Source organism: Schistocerca cancellata, chromosome 2, assembly GCF_023864275.1.
Source record: "Schistocerca cancellata isolate TAMUIC-IGC-003103 chromosome 2, iqSchCanc2.1, whole genome shotgun sequence".
In the NCBI taxonomy this organism is placed as follows: Eukaryota; Metazoa; Arthropoda; class Insecta; order Orthoptera; family Acrididae; genus Schistocerca; species Schistocerca cancellata.
This window is the reverse complement of record NC_064627.1, coordinates 741285088-741307549: the sequence shown is the minus strand read 5'-3', so window position 1 is coordinate 741307549 and position 22462 is coordinate 741285088. Positions and strand designations below refer to the sequence as shown.

The 22462-nt window shown below is 41.9% G+C and overlaps 2 protein-coding genes across 8 annotated transcripts in view; one reads left to right on the top strand and one right to left on the bottom strand.

The window, feature by feature from the left end:
• LOC126162544 (heparan sulfate glucosamine 3-O-sulfotransferase 2) overlaps positions 1–20671 on the bottom strand; it is a 163637-nt gene extending 142966 nt beyond the window's left edge. For 3 of the 4 annotated variants that reach the window (XR_007535085.1, XM_049919126.1, XM_049919127.1), the window contains exons 1-2: positions 20254–20671; positions 20026–20172 (exon numbers count right to left, since the gene is read on the bottom strand). Coding sequence is in view for 2 of the 4 variants with exons in the window: in XM_049919126.1 (XP_049775083.1) it covers positions 20026–20172; positions 20254–20364 (258 nt within the window). In the remaining 2 variants the exon portion in view is untranslated. Of the gene's footprint in view, positions 1–11500; positions 11564–20025; positions 20173–20253 lie in introns of those variants that run through there. The other variant, XR_007535086.1, reaches the window with a different exon arrangement.
• A 310-nt stretch (positions 20672–20981) lies between these two features.
• Positions 20982–22462, top strand: part of LOC126162541 (diacylglycerol kinase epsilon) — a 193701-nt gene continuing 192220 nt past the window's right edge. For 2 of the 4 annotated variants that reach the window (XM_049919116.1, XM_049919118.1), the window contains exon 1: positions 20982–21137. The gene's annotated coding sequence lies outside the window, so the exon portion shown is untranslated. Of the gene's footprint in view, positions 21138–21238; positions 21403–22462 lie in introns of those variants that run through there. The other 2 variants (XM_049919120.1, XM_049919119.1) reach the window with 2 other exon arrangements.

Sequence of the window (22462 nt, the reverse complement as noted above, 5' to 3'; positions counted from 1 at the left end):
TAGACAGTCTCTCAGACTCAGTTCACAGGATACGATACCGAAAGGTACAGGAAGGCTGGTCTGGATGAACATAAGTGCTCATCTGCTAGTTAATACTGTGTGTGTGGTAGAACACTCACCAGAGAACGAAGTACTGGGTCGGGAGCAATGTTTTGTATGGCATAGTTTGTCATATGTGCAAGAGCTAGATGGTAGCCAAGTAGTTCACGTCAGTATAGATAATTTTGGTTCAAAGGAGGTACAGCTATCAAAAGGAACTTTGATAGCTAAGTTAGAGGTTTCACAGGATGAATTAGAAATGGATTTCAATACAGAATACCAGAATCTGGGACAGTCTGTCAATTTAACTGCAATGAGCGGAAAAGTGTTGCATCTGAAAGGATGTGAGAGAGTAGTATGCAGCTATTAGAAGGATATGAAGGCCTGTTTAAAACCTGCCTGGACCACTACCAGATAAACCTCTGGTACAACTCAGAATTCCCACATGGAATAATACAAGAGAGTATTAGCCCCTGGTCAGTCCCAGTAGAAATTGTGCCCAACAAGTCCTCAGATGGGAAAAATTTGTATAGGTTCTGCTGCATCACCAATGCATACTCAGTGCGTAATATCACAGAGACACTAGACAATCTGGGGCAATCTCATTATTTCACCACCTTCGATTTACACAGCAACTACCACCAATTAGAAGTAGCACCAGAGGAGCGGCCTACAACAGCATTTTTGCTCCCATTTGGACACTTGCATTATTGTCAGATGCCTGTAGGCCCGGAAAATGTGCAGGTCACTTTCCAACCCTCTTTAGACAGAGTTCTACAGGGCCTTAAAATAAAGCACTGCTTAATTCATTTAGAATAGTACACTCGGACATCCACAGGCACATGGTATATGAATGGTTGGATGCAACATGGCTGATTCTTAGGTTAGAAACGTGTCACTTTGTATTGTAAGTCAGCTATCTAGGTCACATCATTGGCCAGAATGGAGTAAGTACCAACCCTTGGCTTGTGTAATCAGTAAAAAATTTTTCGCTGCCTAGCACAGTAAAAGAAGAACAATCATATCTTGAGATTGCAAATTTCTATAGAAAACACAATCCAAAATTTGCAGACGTAGCACAACCCTGTACATGCCTGCTGAAAAAAAAAAAAAGTGGAAAATTCAACTGGACTCCAGTTTGTCAGGAAGTATTCCAATTGTTACAGGAATTATTGCCCATGAGTTCAGTTCTCATTTTTCTAGACCATGAAATACAGCTTATCTTATCTTGTGATTCAAGCTACTAAGCCCTTGGTTGTGTCCAGAGCTAAGGTATGGATAGGAAGGAACACCCCCTACCCATGCATCCAGGCATGTAAGCAAAGCAGAAAATAACTATTCAACCACATAAAAGGAAATGCTGGGGCTATTTTTTGGTATCATGTATTTTTGTTGCTTTCTGTAAGTGAGGCATTTTAAGGTAACCAGAGATCATGCTGCTCTAAAATGGCTTCTGGGTTAAAAGATCCAACCAGTAGGCTAACCTACTGGGCCACAAAGCTTAGTGAATTCAATTTTGAGGTGGTGCATCTTCTCGGGAAGTTTCATGGTAATGCTGACAGATTAAGTCACAAAGTATGCAATACAGAATGCATCGGAATAAGCACATAAGTGTAGCACAGAGATCAGGCGATCAACCCTGATTGTGAGCAATATGCAAAACACGTGTAGTTCAGATCTGATGACAGACTGCTTCACAAGTAAATATAAAGTGGTCACCATATAATTGCACCAGCCTGTTTACAGGATGAAATGTTGAGGCAAGCCCATGATTCCATCTCAACTGGGCACATTGGACAATGAGCAGTGGATTGCCACTTGTGGACAATTGGTGGTGGCCACAGAGGAACAAATATGTTTACCACTACTTAAAGAACTGCATCCCTTGTACTTAAAGAGCTGAGCTGTCATCAGTGAATACCACTACAAAGACTGCATGAGGCAGAGAAACATTTTCAATCAATTGGTCTTGATGTTCTCAGCCATTTTGCCCAAACACCAGAGGGAAACCTTTATTTACTAGCCATAATTGACCATTTTTTATGTTATTTGGCGATGATTGCTGTACCAAACCAATAAGTAACACAATGCCTCACACTTACAATAATCACTGGCTACTGAAATTTGGCACACCAGAAGCAATAACAACAGTCTAAGGCATGAACTTTATGTTTAGATTGTTTAAGTAGCCATGTCGGTTACGGCACATTAAGAAGTTACGAATTAGTGCCCTCAAATTAATGGCAGAACAAAGAGAATGCATAGAACATATGCTACGTTATTACATAAATAGTAGCCACGATAACTGGGACACCCTATTACAATATGTTGTGAGTGCATACAATTCAAAAATCCACTAAAGCATAGGTCTCTACCCTACAAGGTTGTTTTTGGTCAGAAAATGCCCTCACCTTTTGAATTATGTCAACCTACTCCAGAGGATGATGGATCCTCTATTTAAAAAAAAAAAAAAAACACAATAAAAAAGCAAAATTACCTAATTATCACAAAATTACCCAATAATCACACTGGGCAGTGGGTTATGTCATCTAACACATGTTCTGAAGAATAATTTAATTGGATGGATAAAAAATCTACTCACTAAGCGGCAGCAGAACACACACATAAAAGGAGGTTGTAATTAGGCACACTTTCAGAGCCAGTGGCTCCTTCTTCAGGCAGAAGGGTTGTAGGGGAAGGAAGTCCTTTTCCTTCATTCCTCTTCCTTCCCCTCTGACCCTTCTGCCTGAAGAAGGAGTCACTGGTTCCAAAACTTTGCCTAATTACAACCTTCTTTTAGTGCGTGTTCTGAGACACAGCTTGGTGAGTAGATTCTTTATCTACCCACTTAAATTATTCTGTCAAAAATTGATTGTTTTCATTGTTATATTAGTCCATGTTCTGAAGAGGAATATGAACTAGTTCCAAAGTACCATGGACCCGAAAGGGTAGTCAAAACAACATTTCCAGTTAATGTTAAAATACAACTCCCCACCCAAACCACAGTTGCCCATATGAGTAGAATCCACCTATTTCAAAGTGAACTGGAAACACCGCCTCAACAGCCAACATCTTCTTCGAAAGGGGGAAGGGAACTGGGTAAAGAAAGCAAGAAGAAGAAAGGTATAAACAAGTCAGTGACACAGAGTGTACCTGAGATTGTTCCAACACATCCATACACCTTAAGACCATGATGTGGTCTGACAAGCTGAATGTCTGTAATTGCTTATTAATTACATATCATGGTTATATTTATGTAGCATTATTTCTATGAGAAAGGTTCATGAGGAACATTTGCGTATATGTAGTAGGTCAGACAACTATTAATAGAACATCAACATGTGTAATTCAAATCAACTGTTACGTTTGATATGTAGTTGATATAGAAGAAAGTAACTGCAAATAAGCCAGTAATGAAGATAATTAATAACAGATGTTTTAACAAATTATTTAGGAATAAAGGAGATGATTCACCTAAAGGCAGAAGCGCTGCATTGTCTACAGATACATACAAAAAAGGTACAGAGCTTTACTTCGCTAGCTGTTGTTGTTGTTGTTGTGGTATTCAGTCCTGGGACTGGTTTGATGCAGCTCTCCATGCTACTCTATTCTGTGCAAGCTTCTTCATCTCCCAGTATCTACTGCAACCTACATCCTTCTGAATCTGCTTAGTGTATTCATCTCTTGGTCTCCCTCTACGATTTTTACCCTCCACGCTGCCCTCCAATGCTAAATTTGTGATGCCTTGATGCCTCAGAACATGTCCTGCCAATCGGTCCCTCCTTCTTGTCAAGTTGTGCCACAAACTCCTCTTCTCCGCAATTGTATTCAATACCTCCTCATTAGTTAGGTGATCTACCCATCTAATCTTCAGCATTCTTCTGTAGCACCACCTTTTGAAAGCTTCTATTCTCTTCTTGTCCAAACTATTTATCATCCATGTTTCACTTCCATACATGGCTATGCTCCATACAAATTCTTTCAGAAACGACTTCCTGACACTTATCTATACTCAATGTTAACAAATTTCTCTTCTTCAGAAACGCTTTCCTTGCCATTGCCAGTCTACATTTTATATCCTCTCTTTCGACCATCATCAGTTATTTTGCTCCCCAAATAGCAAAACTCCTTTACTACTTTAACTGTCTCATTTCCTAATCTAATTCCCTCGGCATCACCCAACTTAATTCGACTACATTCCATTATCCTCGTTTTGCTTTTGTTGATGTTCATCTTATATCCTCCTTTCATGACACTGTCCATTCCGTTCAACTGCTCTTCCAAGTCCTTTGCTGTCTCTGACAGAATTACAATGTCATCGGCAAACCTCAAAGTTTTTATTTCTTCTCCATGGATTTTAATACCTACTCCGAATTTTTCTTTTGTTTCCTTTACTGCTTGCTCAATATACAGATAGAATAACATCAGGGAGAGCCTAAAAACCCTGTCTCACTCCCTTCCCAACCACTGCTTCCCTTTGATGTCCCTCGACTCTTATAACTGCCATCTGGTTTCTGTACAAATTGTAAATAGCCTTTCACTCCCTGTATTTTACCCCTGCCACCTAAAGAATTTGAAAGAGAGTATTCCAGTCAACATTATCAAAAGCTTTCTCTAAGTCTACAAATGCTAGAAACATAGGTTTGCCTTTTCTTAACCTTTATTCTAAGATAAGTCATAAGGTCAGTATTGCCTCACGTGTTCCAAAATTTCTATGGAATCCAAACTGATCTTCCCCGAGGTCAGCTTCTAGTAGTTATTCAATTCGTCTGTAAAGAATTCGCATTAGTATTTTGCAGCTGTGACTTATTAAACTGGTAGTTTGGTAATTTTCACATCTGTCAACACCTGCTTTCTTTGGGATTGGAATTATAATATTCTTCTTGAAGTCTGAGGGTATTTCACCTGTCTCATACATCTTGCTCACCAGGTGGTAGAGTTTTGTCAGGACTGGCTCGCCCAAGGCCATCAGTAGTTCTAATGGAATGTTGTCTACTCCCGGGGCCTTGTTTCGACTCGGGTTTTTCAGTGCTCTGTCAAGCTCTTCACGTAGTATCGTGTCTCCCATTTCATCTTCATCTACATCCTCTTCCATTTCCATAATATTGTCCTCCAGTACATCGCCCTTGTATAGACCCTCTATACACTCCTTCCACCCTTCTGCTTTCCCTTCTTTGCTTAGAACTGGGTTTCCATCTGAGCTCTTGATATTCATAAAAGTGGCTCTCTTTTTTCCAAAGGTCTCCTTAATTTTCCTGTAGGTAGTATCTATCTTACCCCTAGTGAGATAAGCCTCTACATCCTTACATTTGTCCTCTAGCCATCCCTGCTTAGCCATTTTGCACTTCCTGTTGACCTCATTTTTGAGACGTTTGTATTCCTTTTTGCCTGCTTCATTTACTGCATTTTTATATTTTCTCCTTTCATCAATTAAATTCAATATTTCTTCTGTTACCCAAGGATTTCTACTAGCCCTCAACTTTTTACCTACTTGATCCTCTGCTGCCTTCACTACTTCATCCCTCAGAGCTATCCATTCTTCTTCTACTGTATTTCTTTCCCCCATTTGTGTCAATTGTTCCCTTATGCTCTCTGTGAAACTCTGTACAACCTCTGGTTTAGTCAGTTTATTCAGGTCCCATCTCCGTAAATTCCCACCTTTTTGCAGTTTCCTCAGTTTTAATCTACAGTTCATAACCAATAGATTGTGGTCAGAGTCCACATCTGCCCCTGGAAATGTCTTACAATTTAGAACCTGGTTCCTAAATCTCTGTCTTACCATTATATAATCTATCTGATACCTTTTAGTATCTCCAGGGTTCTTCCATGTATACAACCTTCTATCATGATTCTTAAACCAAGTGTTAGCTATGATTAAGTTATGCTCTGTGCAAAATTCTACCAGACGGCTTCCTCTTTCATTTCTTACCCCCAATCTATATTCACCTACTATATTTCCTTCTCTCCCTTTTACTACTCTTGAATTCCAGTCACCCATGACTATTAAATTTTCATCTCCCTTCACTACCTGAATAATTTTTTTTTATCTCATCATACATTTCATAAATTTCTTCATCATCTGCAGAGCTAGTTGGTGTATAAACTTGTACTACTGTAGTAGGCATGGGCTTCGTGTCTATCTTGGCCACAATAATGTGTTCACTATGCTGTTTGTAGTAGCTTACCCGCACTCCTATTTTTTAAATTCATTATTAAATCTACTCCTGCATTACCCCTATTTGATTTTGTATTTATACCCCTGTATTCACCTGACCAAACGTCTTGTTCCTCCTGCCACCAAACTTCACTAATTCCCACTATATCTACCTTTAACCTATCCATTTCCCTTTTTAAATTTTCTAACCTACCTGCCTGATTAAGGGATCTGACATTCCACGCTCCGATCCGTAGAACACCAGTTTTCTTTCTCCCGATAACGACTTCCTCTTGAGTGGTCCCCACCCGGAGATCCGAATGGGGGACTATTTTACCTCTGGAATATTTTACCCAAGAGGATGCCATCATCATTTAAACATACAGTAAAGCTGCATGCCCTCGAGAAAAATTACGGCTGTAGTTTCCCCTTGCTTTCAGCCGTTCGCAGTACCAGCACAGCAAGGCTGTTTTGGTTAGTGTTACAAGGCCAGATCAGTCAATCATCCACACTGTTGCCCCTGCAACTACTGAAAAGGCTGCTGCCCCTCTTCAGGCACCATATGTTTGTCTGGCCTCTCAACAGATACCCCTCCGTTGGGGTTGCACCTACGGTATGGCCATCTGTATCGTTGAGGCATGCAAGCCTCCCCACCAACAGCAAGGTCCATGGTTCTTGGAGGGGAGGGGGGGGGGGGGGACTTTGCTAGCTATCGGCATGGAATTCCTTTCTCAAGCTGTACGAGAAACACACACACACACACACACACACACACACACACACACACACACACACACCTCTACCTGTTTCCCTATATTGTGCTCATTCAACTGCCAGCTCTTTCCTGGCCCATGGGAGTGTACTGGGGTGAAGTAAAGCTGCAGTGTGGGGTGGGCTGAGGGATTGCGAGGCAGGAGGCAGAGAGGGGGTTGGGGGGAAGCATCTAGCAGCTCATGGGAGAGTGAGAAGCCACCCGTGGGCTAGCTAGGTGCGCAGGTATAGGGAGCATGTGGCAGGCAGCTGAGCACTCAGTTTCACAGACTGGGGGAGTCAGATGGCAGCACACAACTAGCTGACACTTATTGGGCAGGGGTAATGGGAAAAGGGTGATGTACACACACACACACACACACACACACACACACACACACACACACACACACACACACTATTCTATTTGGTAGGGGACAGCGAGCTACCTCAGGCTTAGGCCACGGATGTTACGAGAGTGAAGGATGTGCTGCAAGGATAGGTCTCATCTGCACAGCTCAGAAAAGCTGGTGTGATGGGGAGGATCCTAATGGCATGCTTTGTGAAGTAGCCACTGAAAATGCACATGTTGCCCTCAGATGAATGTTGTGCCACTGGGTGGTCCACCTTGTTTTGACAACAGTTTGGCAGTGGCCATTCATTCTGGTTGACAGGTGGTTGGTTGTCATACCAATGAAAAACACTGTGCAGTGATTGCAGCAGAGCTGGTATATAACATAGCTGCTTTCACAGATGACCCAGTCTCTGTTGTTGTATGATAAGCCTGTGACAGGACTGCTGTCGAAGGTGCTGGGTGGGTGAACAGGCTAGGTCTTGCATCTGGGTCTTCCACAAGGATGATACCTGTGGCAGTGGATTTGGGGTGAGAGTGGCATAGGGATGGTTTAGGATGTTGTGGAGGCTGGGTGGGCAGTGGAACACCACTTTGGGAGTGGATGGAAGTATCTTGGGTAGGATGTCCCTCGTTTCAGGGCATTATGACAGATAATCAAAGCCCTGTAGAATGATGTGGTTGCCGGCCGGAGTGGCCAAGCGGTTCTAGGCGCTACAGTCTGGAACCGCGTGACCACTACGGTCGCAGGTTTGAATCCTGCCTTGGGCATGGATGTGTGTGATGTCCTTAGGTTAGTTTGGTTTAAGTAGTTCTAAGTTCTAGGGGACTGATGACCACAGAAGTTAAGTCCCATAGTGCTCAGAGCCAATGATGTGGTTCTGTCATTCCCATCTGGGGTGGCATTGGGTGACAAGGGGGTGCTTCTTTGCGGTTGGTTACGTGAGGATCTGATGTGTATGGGGATATGGCACGGGAGATCTGTTTGCATATTAGGTCTGTGGGGTATTGCCTGTCTGCAAAGGCCTTTGTAAGGCCTTCAGCATACTGGGCGAGGGAGTTCTCGTTACTGCAGATGCATCTGCCATGGGTGGCCAGGTTGTGTGGGAGGGATCTTTGGTGTGGAAGGGGTGGCAGCTGTCAAAGTGCAGGTACTGATGGCGATTGGTGGGTCTGATGTAGACTGAAGTGTGGATGGAGCCATCTGGGAGGACGAGATCGACATGTGTGTGCTTGGGTCTGAGGATCACCTCCTGTTGACTGTAGTCAGATGTGCTGAACCATGTCTGTTCGTATTCATTAATAAAGTGTTTTATCAACTGACTTGACTGCCTTCTTTGCCTGCTCCATTGGTAGCCTCCAACAGAGAGGCATCCGCCCACTCCCGTCCTGCAGTACAGCCCGTTACAAAACACTGGGCTCACTGCTCTGGGCTCTATGCCATTAAAGAGTGTGAAAAACAAATACCTCCCTTTTGTGTCCATCCCCCTAGGAGGGCATGCAGCTAATTTTAGACAAATTAACCAGTGCTTGGCAGTAGAAAGTATAGCATACAAGCAAGCAGCATCACAAGTAAATTTCGTAACATATGCAGATACAGTCATGGGCAACTTGGCACACTCCCAGACATTTATACACTCTCAGCCAAGTAGAGCTAGTTGCCTGATACATTCAAAAACCACAAAACCACTAAATGAAAGGAACAAATCTTCAAATCAGATACTTCAGCAGACACTACGTGTTTTACAAATGCCGGCTACATATATCCGTAAAAGGCACCACATTTTTACCTGTTTAAGAGGCAATAATGAAGCAAAGCCACTTCAACAGACTCCATGTGTTTTACCAATGTCGACTACACATACCAGTGAAAGGTATCACATTTTTAACAACTCAAGAGGCAATAATGAAGCAAACATGTCACAGGTGGAGACAGTAGTGATGTAACAGAGACCTGCAAAGGAAGGGGTACATTCAGTACCCGATAAGCTTAAGGATGCCAAACTGAGTTCACACAAAACCAATTAGAAACAATCCATACCCATTGTAGCCCTACAGACCACAAGGGAGCCTAACTGTTCAGAATGGATTAACTGAAGCAATTTATAATATAGTGGCAAATGTACTAAGGCAGATAATGGACAGCCCAAAAGCAGGACTGAAAAACTGTAATGCAAAAGAATTCATTGCAGAATTGCTACTGAGTCTTGGCCTCAACAATGGCAGCATGTGTTAAGAATATAATGCACTGGAATGCTCTTTCCATTGAAAGTAACAAACACAGCCACCTACAATTTTTACGTTCCAACTAAATATCAATACATGCCTTATCTGAAATATAACTGCTGCCGAATGAACCCTTTCTGTGTTATAGGTTTAATGTAATTCGAGTTGACAGAGGCAATGGACATGAGGGGAGAGCACTTCTCGTAAGTAATGGAATCCTGTACAAAATCTAAGAAGATAATAGACAAGAGATGCCACTTCAAACTGCTGCAGCTACATTATATACAACAGAGAATGAAATAAATGTAATATTGGTTTATAGATTGCTAAGGGAGACCATAACAAAACAACAACAACAACAACAACAACGAGTGTGGTGTTTAATTCGGTGATCCATCTCACGATAATATTAGGTGATTTTAATGCTCATCACCCTGCTTGAGGTTCAGATCAAGAAAATGGTGTCAGTAAGTTGATAGTGGAGATTGTTGACACAGATGACTTACTTGTTTTAAATGACAGTTCCCTGCTGAGGATAACTGCACCAAACCAACAACTGAGAACTACAGATGTGTGTTTGGTATCACGAAGTTTAACATTATAGACTTCACACGAGAGGGACTCTGAGAACCTCTTGGCTTTGATCATCTACCCACCATTCTCAGATGTGACATGGTGTCATACGGGCAGCCTACATGTGGAACATTCGGGAAGCAGACTGGTAAACTACTACACTATTGGAAAACATACAGACTTTTCAGAATGTGGAGTAGACTATGTGAATTCTATTGCTTGTCTAGAAGAAGCTGCAACAGTATCTATCCACAAAATAAACATTTGTCCCAAAATTTAAAGCATCACCAATATGTTGGGATTAGGAATACAATAATCCATTGCTGGAACAAAGAGCACTACAACTGCACGAAAGGCATGCTTGCAAAGAAAATTACATAAACTTCAATATACTGCTGCTGAAAGTAAAGTGATTGTTCAAAAATAAGAGGAAATTTGTATGGATAAACATAACAACGACATATCCAGCTCAAACATCTGCTAACTAATTAAGCATATACTTGAAGTGCGTAATAACAATAGTACACCAACACATCCAAACAAATTAGTGGATGACTTCCTTTAATATTTGGCACCCGATCCAGTTGAACAACTCATTGATGAGGAAGAAGAGGAAGGAGACTGTTTCCTGAATGAATGCATTACAGTTGTGAAACTCAATGAGCCCTTTTGTTTGGCAGAAACAGTGCCCCAGGGCATGAAAATATACATTATTGCATCGTCTCTTCTTCAACACGGAAAGGGAGGAACCATGTTTGCACTATTTTCAATAATCTTTGGAACTAAAGAACTGATATCCCTGAATGGAAGACATCATGAAGAGACTGATAGGTAAACATGGAAAACCACCTAATGAAGCAAACTCGAATAGGCCAATAACATTCTTGTGCTGTGTACAGAAATTGCTGTGAAGGATTTTGAAACACAAGACTTGAGTGGTGGTATGAGCACCACAACCTGTTTCCCAAACCAAATTTTGGTTCTCAGAAAAGACACTGACCACATGAAACACTAATAAAATTAGTAACCACTATCCAAATAAGTCTCATGTGGAAGCATAATTCTTGCTCTCTATTTTCTATTCATTGCCACAAACTGAAGTGCTTAAATATTGATGAGTCACAGTCATCACCATAAATTCCTACACCAAGATACACAAATTTATATTTGGTATCTGCTACCACCATTAGAACTAAGGAATTATATTCTTTATAGTTAAAATACATTAACCCTGTGTTACTCGGGCGACTGCTCCCACTGATGGCTCTGATGCAATGTCGGAAATTAGCTGTAGTTTCAAATCCGGAAACTATTGAGCTCCACATCTCTAGCACTGGCGCTGGAATGCAATTCTCACACATTACAGACCAGATTGCTTTACATATATCTTGTCTTATTCTACTTGCCATGAAATTCCAATTCCATAATTGTTGTGTAGATCAGTAAAAGTATAACCATTTGCAATATACCTGGAAATGAAAAATTATATGCAAAATTTTGAAATTTCACTTACAGTTACAAATACCCCTTAATTATTGTTTTGTTTCAGTTAAAGCAGTAATAAGGAGAGGACTAATCTTTGAGATTCATTTTTGAAGCACAAGGAGGAGGTCAAGATCAACTATACAAGTGCTTGAAAGTGTTAAAATTGAAGTAATATATGTATTTTGACCAACTGCAGCTCTTAACTGAAATCTATTGTGGATGAGAGACTGTTGATACTATGGAGCAGAGCAAGAAACAAAAAAATGAAGGGAAAGAAGGCACGGAGGTGCAACTGCAAGCTTCTGCTCATACTTTGGGTGATTCTACTCTAAAAATATACCACGAGTTAAGAAATATAAGAAATCAGAAGAGGATGAACTGAGAATTTTGAAAAGCAATAGAAGGAGAGAACTCTTGTTATAAAATGGCTTTCTTAGAAAGCCTCATGCCTCATCTGCAAAACTTTGATGAGGAGGAATTCTTACAATTTCAAATTGAAGTTTTGAATGTGGTAGAAAAAAAAGACAGCACTGTACCCTAATCCACTTCACTTTCCTGACCCTAGATTCTCCAGTTATCATCAATTACATTTTCTGCAATCTCCAGCCACAACTCAATTTCAGTCCAATAATTTCTCAACAGCCTTAATCAACCTCCTTTTTACCAGAAACAATTCAACATGCATGGCCAAATTCCTAAACTTACACCTAACTGCCCATACCTCACCAATCTCAGCAGTTTACAACTCGTAATAACCAAGTACCGTTACTTCAACAAATGCCTAGACCTAAATCGTCTCACCCACCTACAATTGGAAGGAATCAAGACCAACAGTCCCAAATACCACATTATTTCAGAGACTTCACATCTCAAGAAAGTGAGGAGAATAGCCTTTCTATAACTTCAGTGGCATCCTCAATTGCAGACAGTATTGATTTTGGTACAAGTAAGTAACTATGTTTTAGTTCATTATCAAAAAATTATATGTTTTTTGCTTTCTGTATATTTCATTTCGCAATGTTTTATTGTTCAGTATACACATACTGAGATCATCTTCTAAGAATGTGGCACTCTGGGTAGAGGAGGACCAGGTGAAGCAGATGGGAGAGAAGGTGTCGAGATTATGAAGGAATAAAGATAGGGTGTTTTGGCCCTGAGACCCTGTGAAAGCAGCCATGCCAATGGCTGCTTCTCCACCCAGATCATCTGGATCCTCCCACCTCCATCATCAACTTTTCTAAACTGTGCAGGTGGGAGTTATCCTTACAATGCATTCTCTGCTCCCGTAATTATCCCAGCCTCAACCTACAGTAAAATACTGTCCCCACACCCTCCACCCAATGATTTCCACTCCTTCTGCCCTATCACTTGCTCCCCATTCCCGTCTCCCACACACTTTGTTTGCTGCCCTCTGCCAGTGTACCCGCCTATCTTTCCCCGCTCCTGCCCTTTTTCACTCATTTTTTCATACCTCCCCGCCCCAAAACCTCCTGATGCTGCACCTCTTGGCATTCTAATCACTTCAAACTCTGCCTGACAGTGTTCGTCACTCCTCCTATCCGTACATTACTACCCCTTTCCCTTTCCCACCCCCTCGATATTGCTGCTTGCGTACCACGTGATAGTTGCTTTCCAGCCTGAGTTGCTGGAGTTGGCAGTCATGCATGCATGAATGGTGTAAGTTTCTCTTTGGTGATGAAGGCTGTGGCCGAAAGCATTATGTAAGTGCCTTTCAAATGTACCTGTCTGCAACTTAACATGTCCTTTTTTTTACGGTAAGTAGTAATCCATCTTTTCCTGCCCTGTTGATATTCTTACCTGGAGTTTCCACTGTTTGATTTTGCCAAAGAGTTTTTCTTCCATCCTACAACCCTATGGTGCTTCCCTTGTTACTCTTCTCTATAGCATCACTCTTCTCAGTGTCGATTCTTTCTCTTCTTCCCTGTCTTTATTCACCATCTTATAAACTGCATCTACTTCTGAGTCACGCTGTATCAATGATCATCCATGAACAACATGAGCTTCATGACTGCAAAGATTGTTGATGCAGCATCTGATGCCCCAGATTCTTTCCTCCAATAGTTATAGTTACATTTACTCCAACTGATCAAACTTCATCCCTCATTCTGATGTACTTTAGCATTTCATTTTCCAAACTGCCCGTGCCACATGAACTTGTGATTCTCGTATCCCCCCATCCACCTCCCTTCCCTTATCAGAACACACATACTCCCATACCTCATCATAACTTTCGTCCTATGCTTCTGTACATTTTTATCATATTTGCATTATTTCAAGCATTTTTACACATTTTTAAGTATTTGTGCACATTTTTAGGTATCAGTGCCTATTTTTGCATATCGTGCATATTTTTGCCTATCTGTGTGTGAATGTCTTTATGTATTTTTTACCTGTCTTTTCTCTTATCCAGCTCCTCTTACAACCCACTTTCTTTACACCATTCCTGCCACAATGGACCACAGCTCCATCTTTCCACACTAGTTCAGGAAAGCGCCCCTTTTCCTGGTTGAAACCCAGTCCTACATCCTATTTCTCAAAGGCTGCCGAAATCAAGGAATTCCCCAAAATAGCCTAACCAATCCTTTCTCTGTATCCCATCCCTTCTTTCACAAAGACGTTCACCTTTTCATATTCCACCAATCCTTGGCCCTCACAAATCTGGTAATGCAAAAACACCTCTCCATGGCACAGGCATCCCCGAACTGCCTCTGCTCTCTCTGCAATATCCTACTACTGTTCAATCCCTACTTCATACATCACATCTCTGAAATGGAATTCCTTGCTCTCCAGCACCTTGAGGAGAATTCCAGAGACCACCTCCATGAATTATCCAACCTGCTGACATCCTCTTGCCACCTGGGGGCACCACTATCCTACCCACAGTATCCCTCCTTGTCCACCCCTCATAGCACCTAAACATCGTCAACTTGCCACATTCCCCCAAAACTCCCTATGAACTCTCCTCCATATCCAGGGTCAAAACATTTCTGTAATACTATTGTTAACCCTTCCACCATAACCATCAGCTCCACAGAGGTTTCAGACCTATCCAAAGGCCACACCTTTAGCCCTACACCAACATTTAACCATGCTGGATTTGTCAAAGACCTACTCTCTTTCTCCCAATCCTGCAATGGAAGCACTACTTTGCCGCCAATCCCTTGAACCAAACCCAACCTACTTCCAAAACTGAACCCTGCCTTTTCCAGTTCATACCACCATCCAACCGTGATCCTCACCCCCTCTTACCTACAACCCACTGGTCACCTTCCAGGAATCCCTTACCTCCAACTCAGCTTCACCATCCTTCCCCAGGACCCTTCCTTAGAACATCAACCTTCCAGCAGAAGAAAGAATAGCTATATACAACCTCAAAACAAATCCTGACCCAATCATCCTACCTGCAAACGGCTCCACTGTTGTTAGGAATCGCAGTGGCTTTCTGGCAGATGACCTCCACCTATTATCTGACTCCTCCCCCTATAAACTCTGCCAGAGTTATCCCGTCCCAGAAGTCCAATGCAACCTCCAATCCCTACTTAAAGCCTTAGGCCCTTTCCAAAACATCTCCCCTGAACCAATTTCTCTTCTCACCCCTATGACACCCCACACACCCACCTTCCACATGCTCATTGAAATCCACAAACCCAACAATCACAGATGGTTACTACGTACCAGCGAAATAATTTTGGGCCTCACTGACCTACATCACCAACCAATTGTCTGTAATGTAGCCTCCTATGTCAAAGACACCAACCACTTCCTTCATCAATTCTCCACCAACCCCACCCCTTTACCTCTTCAATCCCTAGTCACTGTTGATGCCACCTTCCTATTCACCAATATCCCTGATGCTCATGGTCTTGCCGCTATTGAACACTATCTCTCCCAACGTCCTTCAGACTCCAAGCCCACTATCCCATTCCTTGTCCACCTTATTAACTTTCTCCTAACTCACATCTACTTCTCCTTTGAAGAGAATGTATACAAACAAATCTGAAGCACAGGCATGGGGGCCTGCATGGCACACTCCTATGCCAACTTGTTTGTATGCCATCTAAAGGAGATCCTCCTAGCCTCCCAAAATACTGTACCCCTGGCCTGGTTCAGTTCATTGATGATATCTTTCACAATCTGAACTCACAGCCAAGACAACCTATCTTAGTTCCTTTACAACCTCATTACCTTCTCTCCCGCTTCAACTGTTCCTCCTCAACTATGCGTGCCACATCCTAGACGTTGACATCTTCTCCTCTGATGGCCCCATCCACATCTCTGCCCACATTAAACCCACCAACCAACAAAAAACAGTAACTGTACTGCAACAGCTGTCACCCCTTTCACACTACAAAATCCCACCCATATAGTCTGGTCAACTGGGGACAGCATATCTGCAGTGACCAGAACTCCCTTGCTCAATATGCTGAGGGTTTCACCAAGGCCTTCACAGACAGACAAGACACTATCCCCCACAAACAAACCTCTATGCCCCTTACCCTCCCACCAACCCAAGAACCAGATACGAAGGAGTGTCTTTGTCACTCAGTACCACCCTGGACTGGAACAACTGAACCACATCCTTTGCCAAGGCTTTGAATAACTATCATCATGCCCTGAAATGAGGGCTATCCTATCCGAGATCCTTGCCACCCATCCTAAAGTGGTGTTCCGCTGCCTACCCAACCTCCACAACATTCTAGTCTATCACCATGCCACTTCCAATCTCAATCCCTTGCCACAAGGATATCATCTCTGTAGAAGACCAAGGTGCAACACTGGCCCAAACCAACCACCTAGCACTTTCTATTGCAGTCATGTCACAGGTTTATGCTTCCGCATCAGGTGCTGGGCCACCTGTGAAAGCAGTCATGTCATTTACCAGCTCTGCTGCAATCACTGCACAGCTTTTTACATTGATATGACTACCAACCAGCTGTCCACCAGGATGAACGGCCACCTCTGTACTGCAGCCAAGAGCAAAATAGACCCCCTGTAGCACAACATGCAGCTGAACATAATACGCTTGATTTCAATGGCTGCTTCACTACCTGAGCCATCTGGATCCTCCCTGCACCACCAGCTTTACTTAACTGTGCTGATGGCAGTTATCCTTACAACACATTCTCTACTCTCATAATCATCCTAGTCTCAATCTATGGTAAGATATTGTCCCCACATCCTCAACCCGACAGTTTCCACTCGCTCTGTTCTATCATCTCCTTCCCATTCACATCCCCCACACACTGCCAATGCTTCCACCCACCTCTGCCCATTCATCTCTTTTTTTTTTTTCTCCGCCTCCCTGCCCCACAACCTCCCGATGCTGCACCTGTTGGCATTATGGTCGCTGTACACTCCACAGACAGAATTTGCCACTCCCCACACCCATACACTACTATCCCTTCCCCTTCTCTGCCCCCTGCTGATTGCTGTTTGCATCCCATGTGATAGTTGCACTCTGGCCCAAGCTGCCAGAGTTGGTGGTCATGTGTGCATTACGTGTGCTTGCTTGTGTGTATGAATGGTTTGTGCTTCTCTTTTGCTGATGAAGGCTGTGGCCGAAAGCTTTATGTACGTGTCTTTTTGTCTGCAACTTAACATGTCTTCCTTATGGTAACTAGCAATCCATCATTTTCTAAATTATTGTTATTTCTACCTGGAGTTCCCACTGTTCAATTTGCGTGTAACAATTGGTAGAGATATGACATGAACGACCACATAGGCTCAATAATAGGTATATCAGGTGGCAGTCTTCTGTTCATGGTATTATGTTATGGAAATGCAATCAGTCTGTAAAAGAAACTGCTTACAGAACACTCATGCAAACCATCGTGCAATACAGTTCACGTGTCTGACACGTACTAAACAGGACTAACAGGGGATACTGATACAGAGATGTATGATGGTCATAGGTTTGTTTGTCCAAGGGAGAGAGGGACATGGAGATGTTGCAGAAAGTAAACTGGTAGACAATTGAAGACAGATGCAAACCATCCTGAAAAAGCATACTTGTGCAGTTTCAAGAATCAGCTTTAAATGATGAATCTACAAGTTTACTACAGCACCCTATGTATCACCGCCATTGGAGTCTTAAGGACAAGATTAGATTAATTACAGTGTGTACTGTACAGGTGCAGGGAAAGACGAAGGAGTGGATATTGGGGTGCAAGGGGCATGCCTAGGGAAGGAGAGTATTGCCAGCTGCTTGGGGAAGCAACCACAGCTAAATTACTGCAGATTGAAATCTGGAGTGCTAGAAACTTGAAGGAAGGATGCGTGTTGTCAGATTACAGGATGAGGACAGAGAAAGTGACTGCCTCTGTGACCACAACCCCCAGAACCTCACATGATCACCTTCCCACACTCCCCATTGGCCCCTGTATGCAATGCTTGTAAACCATGCTTCACCAGCAATGTCTAACTGTTATGAACTACTCTTTGTCTGCAACATACACTGGTTCCAGTGCACAAGTCATGAGAGCAGTTACTTTGGTTGGTCGGTTGGTTTGGGGAGGGGACCAATCAGTGAGGTCACCAGTCCCATCAGATTAGGGGAGGATTGGGAAGGAAGTCAGCCGTGCCCTATCAAAGGAACCATCATGACATTTGCCTGAAGCAATTTAGGGAAATCACAGAAAACTTAAATCAGGATGGCCAGACGTGTGTTTGAACCATCATCCTCCCAGATCAGAGTCCAGTGTGCTAACAACTGTGCCACCTTGCTCGGTGGTGGTTTCGTGAACAGATGACAACTCTGAGTGTGACAAAACGAAAATTTAATAACTCAAAACCAAAGCTCCAGAATTTCTCCAAACACGTGACTGCCCGCATGGCACCAACATTTAAACACTCATTATTCCTGTGCTCCATACGTAAATGTCTGCAGCTCGTGGTCTTGGAGCAGCATTCTTGCTTCCAGCGCACAGGGTCCCGGGTTCGATTCCCGGTGGGGTCAGAGATTTTCCCTGCCCTGAGATGACTGGGTGTTGTTGTGTTGTCTTCATCATCATCATTCATCCCCATTACAGTTAGAGGAAGGCAATGGCAAACCACCTCCACTACGACCTTGCCTAGTCGGAGGTGTGGGTCTACCACATCGTTCCCTATGCTCCTCGGAGTATGGGACCTCACCATCATCCATAAGTAAATGGAATGAGATGAAGTCCTAATAACTGGTACAATGCTGAATTCTCTTGTGACATATATGCAGGCTGTGGTAAAATAAAGAGATTGGGTGGGTCAGTTGAACTTAACAGTACTGGATGTTAGCTTCGAGGGTTGTGTTGTTTGGGGGAGAAAAAATTGTGGAACAACTGCGGCAGTGCCCTCTTTGTCCTTTTACTTGTTCAGTGTAGGACCTTACTTCTGCAATTGATAGTAGGCTACCTTAGATGTGGTTAATTTTATAAAAATGTCATACAATTTGCACATTTGGCCAATGACAAGTCTAAATGTTGTCTTTTATTATTTTAAAATATGTATGTAACTGTTACGTACTGTAAAGGTGGGATTCTGAAACAATCAAATTGGTACAATCTGAAGTAGGCCTCTACCTATTGCCATGCACATCACAGTCGTATGCAAAGTATGTATGTTAGCAGACATCAATGTAGAAGTAGGCCTACCAGTGCACATCTCGGGCATCAAGCCACATGGGGTCAGCAGGGTGGTCATGCTGGCATGACTGACCTCTGTCTTAGTTACGGCGGGTAATTTGAATTGAGTATAGGCAGTACTGAGAAAGGTTCATCCAAAATGGTTAATTGTAGCCACTGCTACTGCACACTAAACTGTTACCTTTGAACCTAACCTGAATCTCAGGCTAGTTACAGTTTGGTACGTAACCACAACCAAAATTTCAAAAAATTATACACATCCAAAACAAATGTTGTACGTGTTCTGTCTGTGTAATTATGACATTACATTACACATCTTTTTGTCTCGGGTCTAAGCTGACACCGAGCGAGGTTGCGATGTGACTCGAACACTGGACTCGCATTCAGGAGGACGACGCTTGAATCCCGTGTCCGCCCATCCTGATTTAGGTTTTCCATGATTTCCCTAAATCGCTCCAGACAAATGCAGGGACGGTTCCTTTGAAAGGTCATGGCCGACTTCCTTTCCTGTCCTTCCCAAATCCGATGAGACCGCTGACCTCACTGTCTGGTCTCCTCCCCCAAACAACACAAACCTCTAAGCTAACATCCAGTACTGTTAAATTCAACTGACCCATCCAATCTCTTTATTTTACTACAGCCTGCATATATGTCACAAGAGAATTCAACATCTGTGTTGATAATTAAAAATTCATATATGACTCAAATTTTCCATATTAGTTGCACCAACAGAACAGGCACAGACACTGGCATATATTAAGCTAATGACTTAGTGAGTTTTATACCATCAACATAATTCTGGGGCATACCTGCAGATCTGTGTATATAGCATTCCATGTAAGAGGTACAACACGGACTACACTTTGCCTTTCAATAGCAGAAGAAAGTTGTGGTTCATCACGCTTTGGTTCAACATTTTCCTTTTGTAGAGTGCCAAATGAAAAGGCACGTACTCTCTAAAAAAAATTGGATATTAAACAATTATATCCATAAAATGAATTAGCACCTAACAATAAGAAGCTAGTGTACGAACTTACACGTCGAAATGATTTGTTGATATTCGACAAGAGACAGGAATTAAAAGTATAAAACAAATATATGACAGTTCCAAATAAAACAAACGTGAAAATCAGCGATCTGTTATTCATGTGAGTCACAAGGTCCACACGTGATGGTGGTATGACTTCTGTCAATAGACATCATCACCATGTCAGTAATCACTTCAAACCTTCGTTCCAACTTCTTAGGGTGACTTGACAGGCCTGAACTATAAATAACAACAGGACACACCTTCAGGTTCACTAAAGAAGGCATCTTACTACTCTCAACAGAACAATCGCAAAGAATTATCAAATCAGAGTTTACTAAGGGCGTCACAGGATAACAATCTTCTGTGACATCCAGTCATTTTGAAGCCGGCACCAGATGTGATGTAAACAAAGTCCGCAGCATTGTTGTGACCAAAGATCATACTACAATTACAATTAACATTATCTTTGTTTAAGGCAAAATGTGATTTTAATTTACGTCATGATGTTTAAACTCATTGCTATCGCAATTATTTCAGGTTTCTGTTTAATCGGTTACACTTATTTAATAATTCAAGCTACAAAGTACAAATGTAACACAAACTGTGCAATGAACCAACCACAATTTCCTGTCATATTAAGTGCATATTAATAAAGGTACAATTGTGTTCCTTTAGGGTAAAAGTAATAACACATTTCATTTCCTTATACAATATTAAACAAAATTTGTGTGTAGTAAACACTTAGCAGAAACCACAGTTATGTTAGATTGTGGCAGAAACTACGTTATCATCAAGGTCTCTGAATTTGTACACACTAGTCGCAAGCAAATTAATACGGATGGCGCTTTGTAAATAAACAATTCTTACATTGTGTGAGAATACGTATAAATTGTACGTTGAATATTACAGAAAAACTATGTTATGAGCATGTATCGCCCGAACTTGTCGTTTCGCTTTTGCATATTCGTCGATAATTGTTTATCTATGATCAATTGATTTGACATCTGTCAACTGAATTATTGAGGATAAGGCAATGCGGTTGACTGTATTTCTAAGTTCCGCTATGTAGATGGATTAAATATCAGAAAGCAATTTGATAATTCTTCACGTGTATCAACTGTTGCGTATAAGATACAATAATACACGAGTAACAATGGTGCGTAGCTACGATTACTTGAATATTGCCTATTACGTCAAATGTGACTCTATTTATCAAACAAGTAAACGTAAAATATTGCCAATCAAATGGAAAGGAAGCATTCTTGGTGTTTAATATACCGTACACGATTCGTGAAGTTTAGTACACGGTCATTTCATATGATCACATTGTGATTAACACGTGTGCTAAACATAGAGGAAATGGAGGGGAACAAAAGATCGTGTCACGTAGAAAATCGAATATTATATTTCCACAAGATGTAAAGAATATCAAAAGCTATTGCTACAGTGCATAGAAAGTAGGCCTATGATCTTTCAAAAGGCTGAGCCGTGTGTCTGCAGCACAGTTTCCCCTCTGCAGCAGCCTTCATTATCACCATGAGAACGCTCTATGTAATTTACCATAATTTTTTAATAGGATGTCCTCAATCGCCACCATGCATTCTTTGTTACGACATTGTTCGAAAATATTTGTGAAAAAATATTAGGCCTATGTGTAATTAAGTGTCCATTGAGTTCTGCCTTGGCTCGTAACTTTCAGCAGTTTTTTCTTCTCCCCTCTTTTTTTGTAGGACCATCTTATTCGCTTTTCTGTCAGTCCAACTAATTGCAGTTCAGAACCAGATCTCCCCAGCTTCAGGGCGGTTTTTTATTTGCTATGAAAACGCTCAGGTTTCACATCCATATACCTATGCACTCCATCCAGATGTTTTTACAAATCTTTTCTTAGTGACCAGGTTGATATGCTTCTTCAGCGGACTGTTGTTCATAATTGGGAAGGTGCTGTTTTGGCCACCCCTATTCTCTTGATTTCTTTCTGACATATGTTGTTTTCTTCCACATTCCTACCAAGATAGTGAAATTTGGTTACATCCTCAATTTGTTCATTGCCTATTCTTTATGTCAGTTTTAACCCCACCTCTATTCTACGTTTTAGCTATGATTTGAGTCTGCCAATATTGCAGTGTCATTGGCAGATTTGATACTGTGAATATGCATAGACCTAATATTAATTTTGGTTCTAGTTGTCTTATCTTCCAGTTATTACTGCCTCTTTA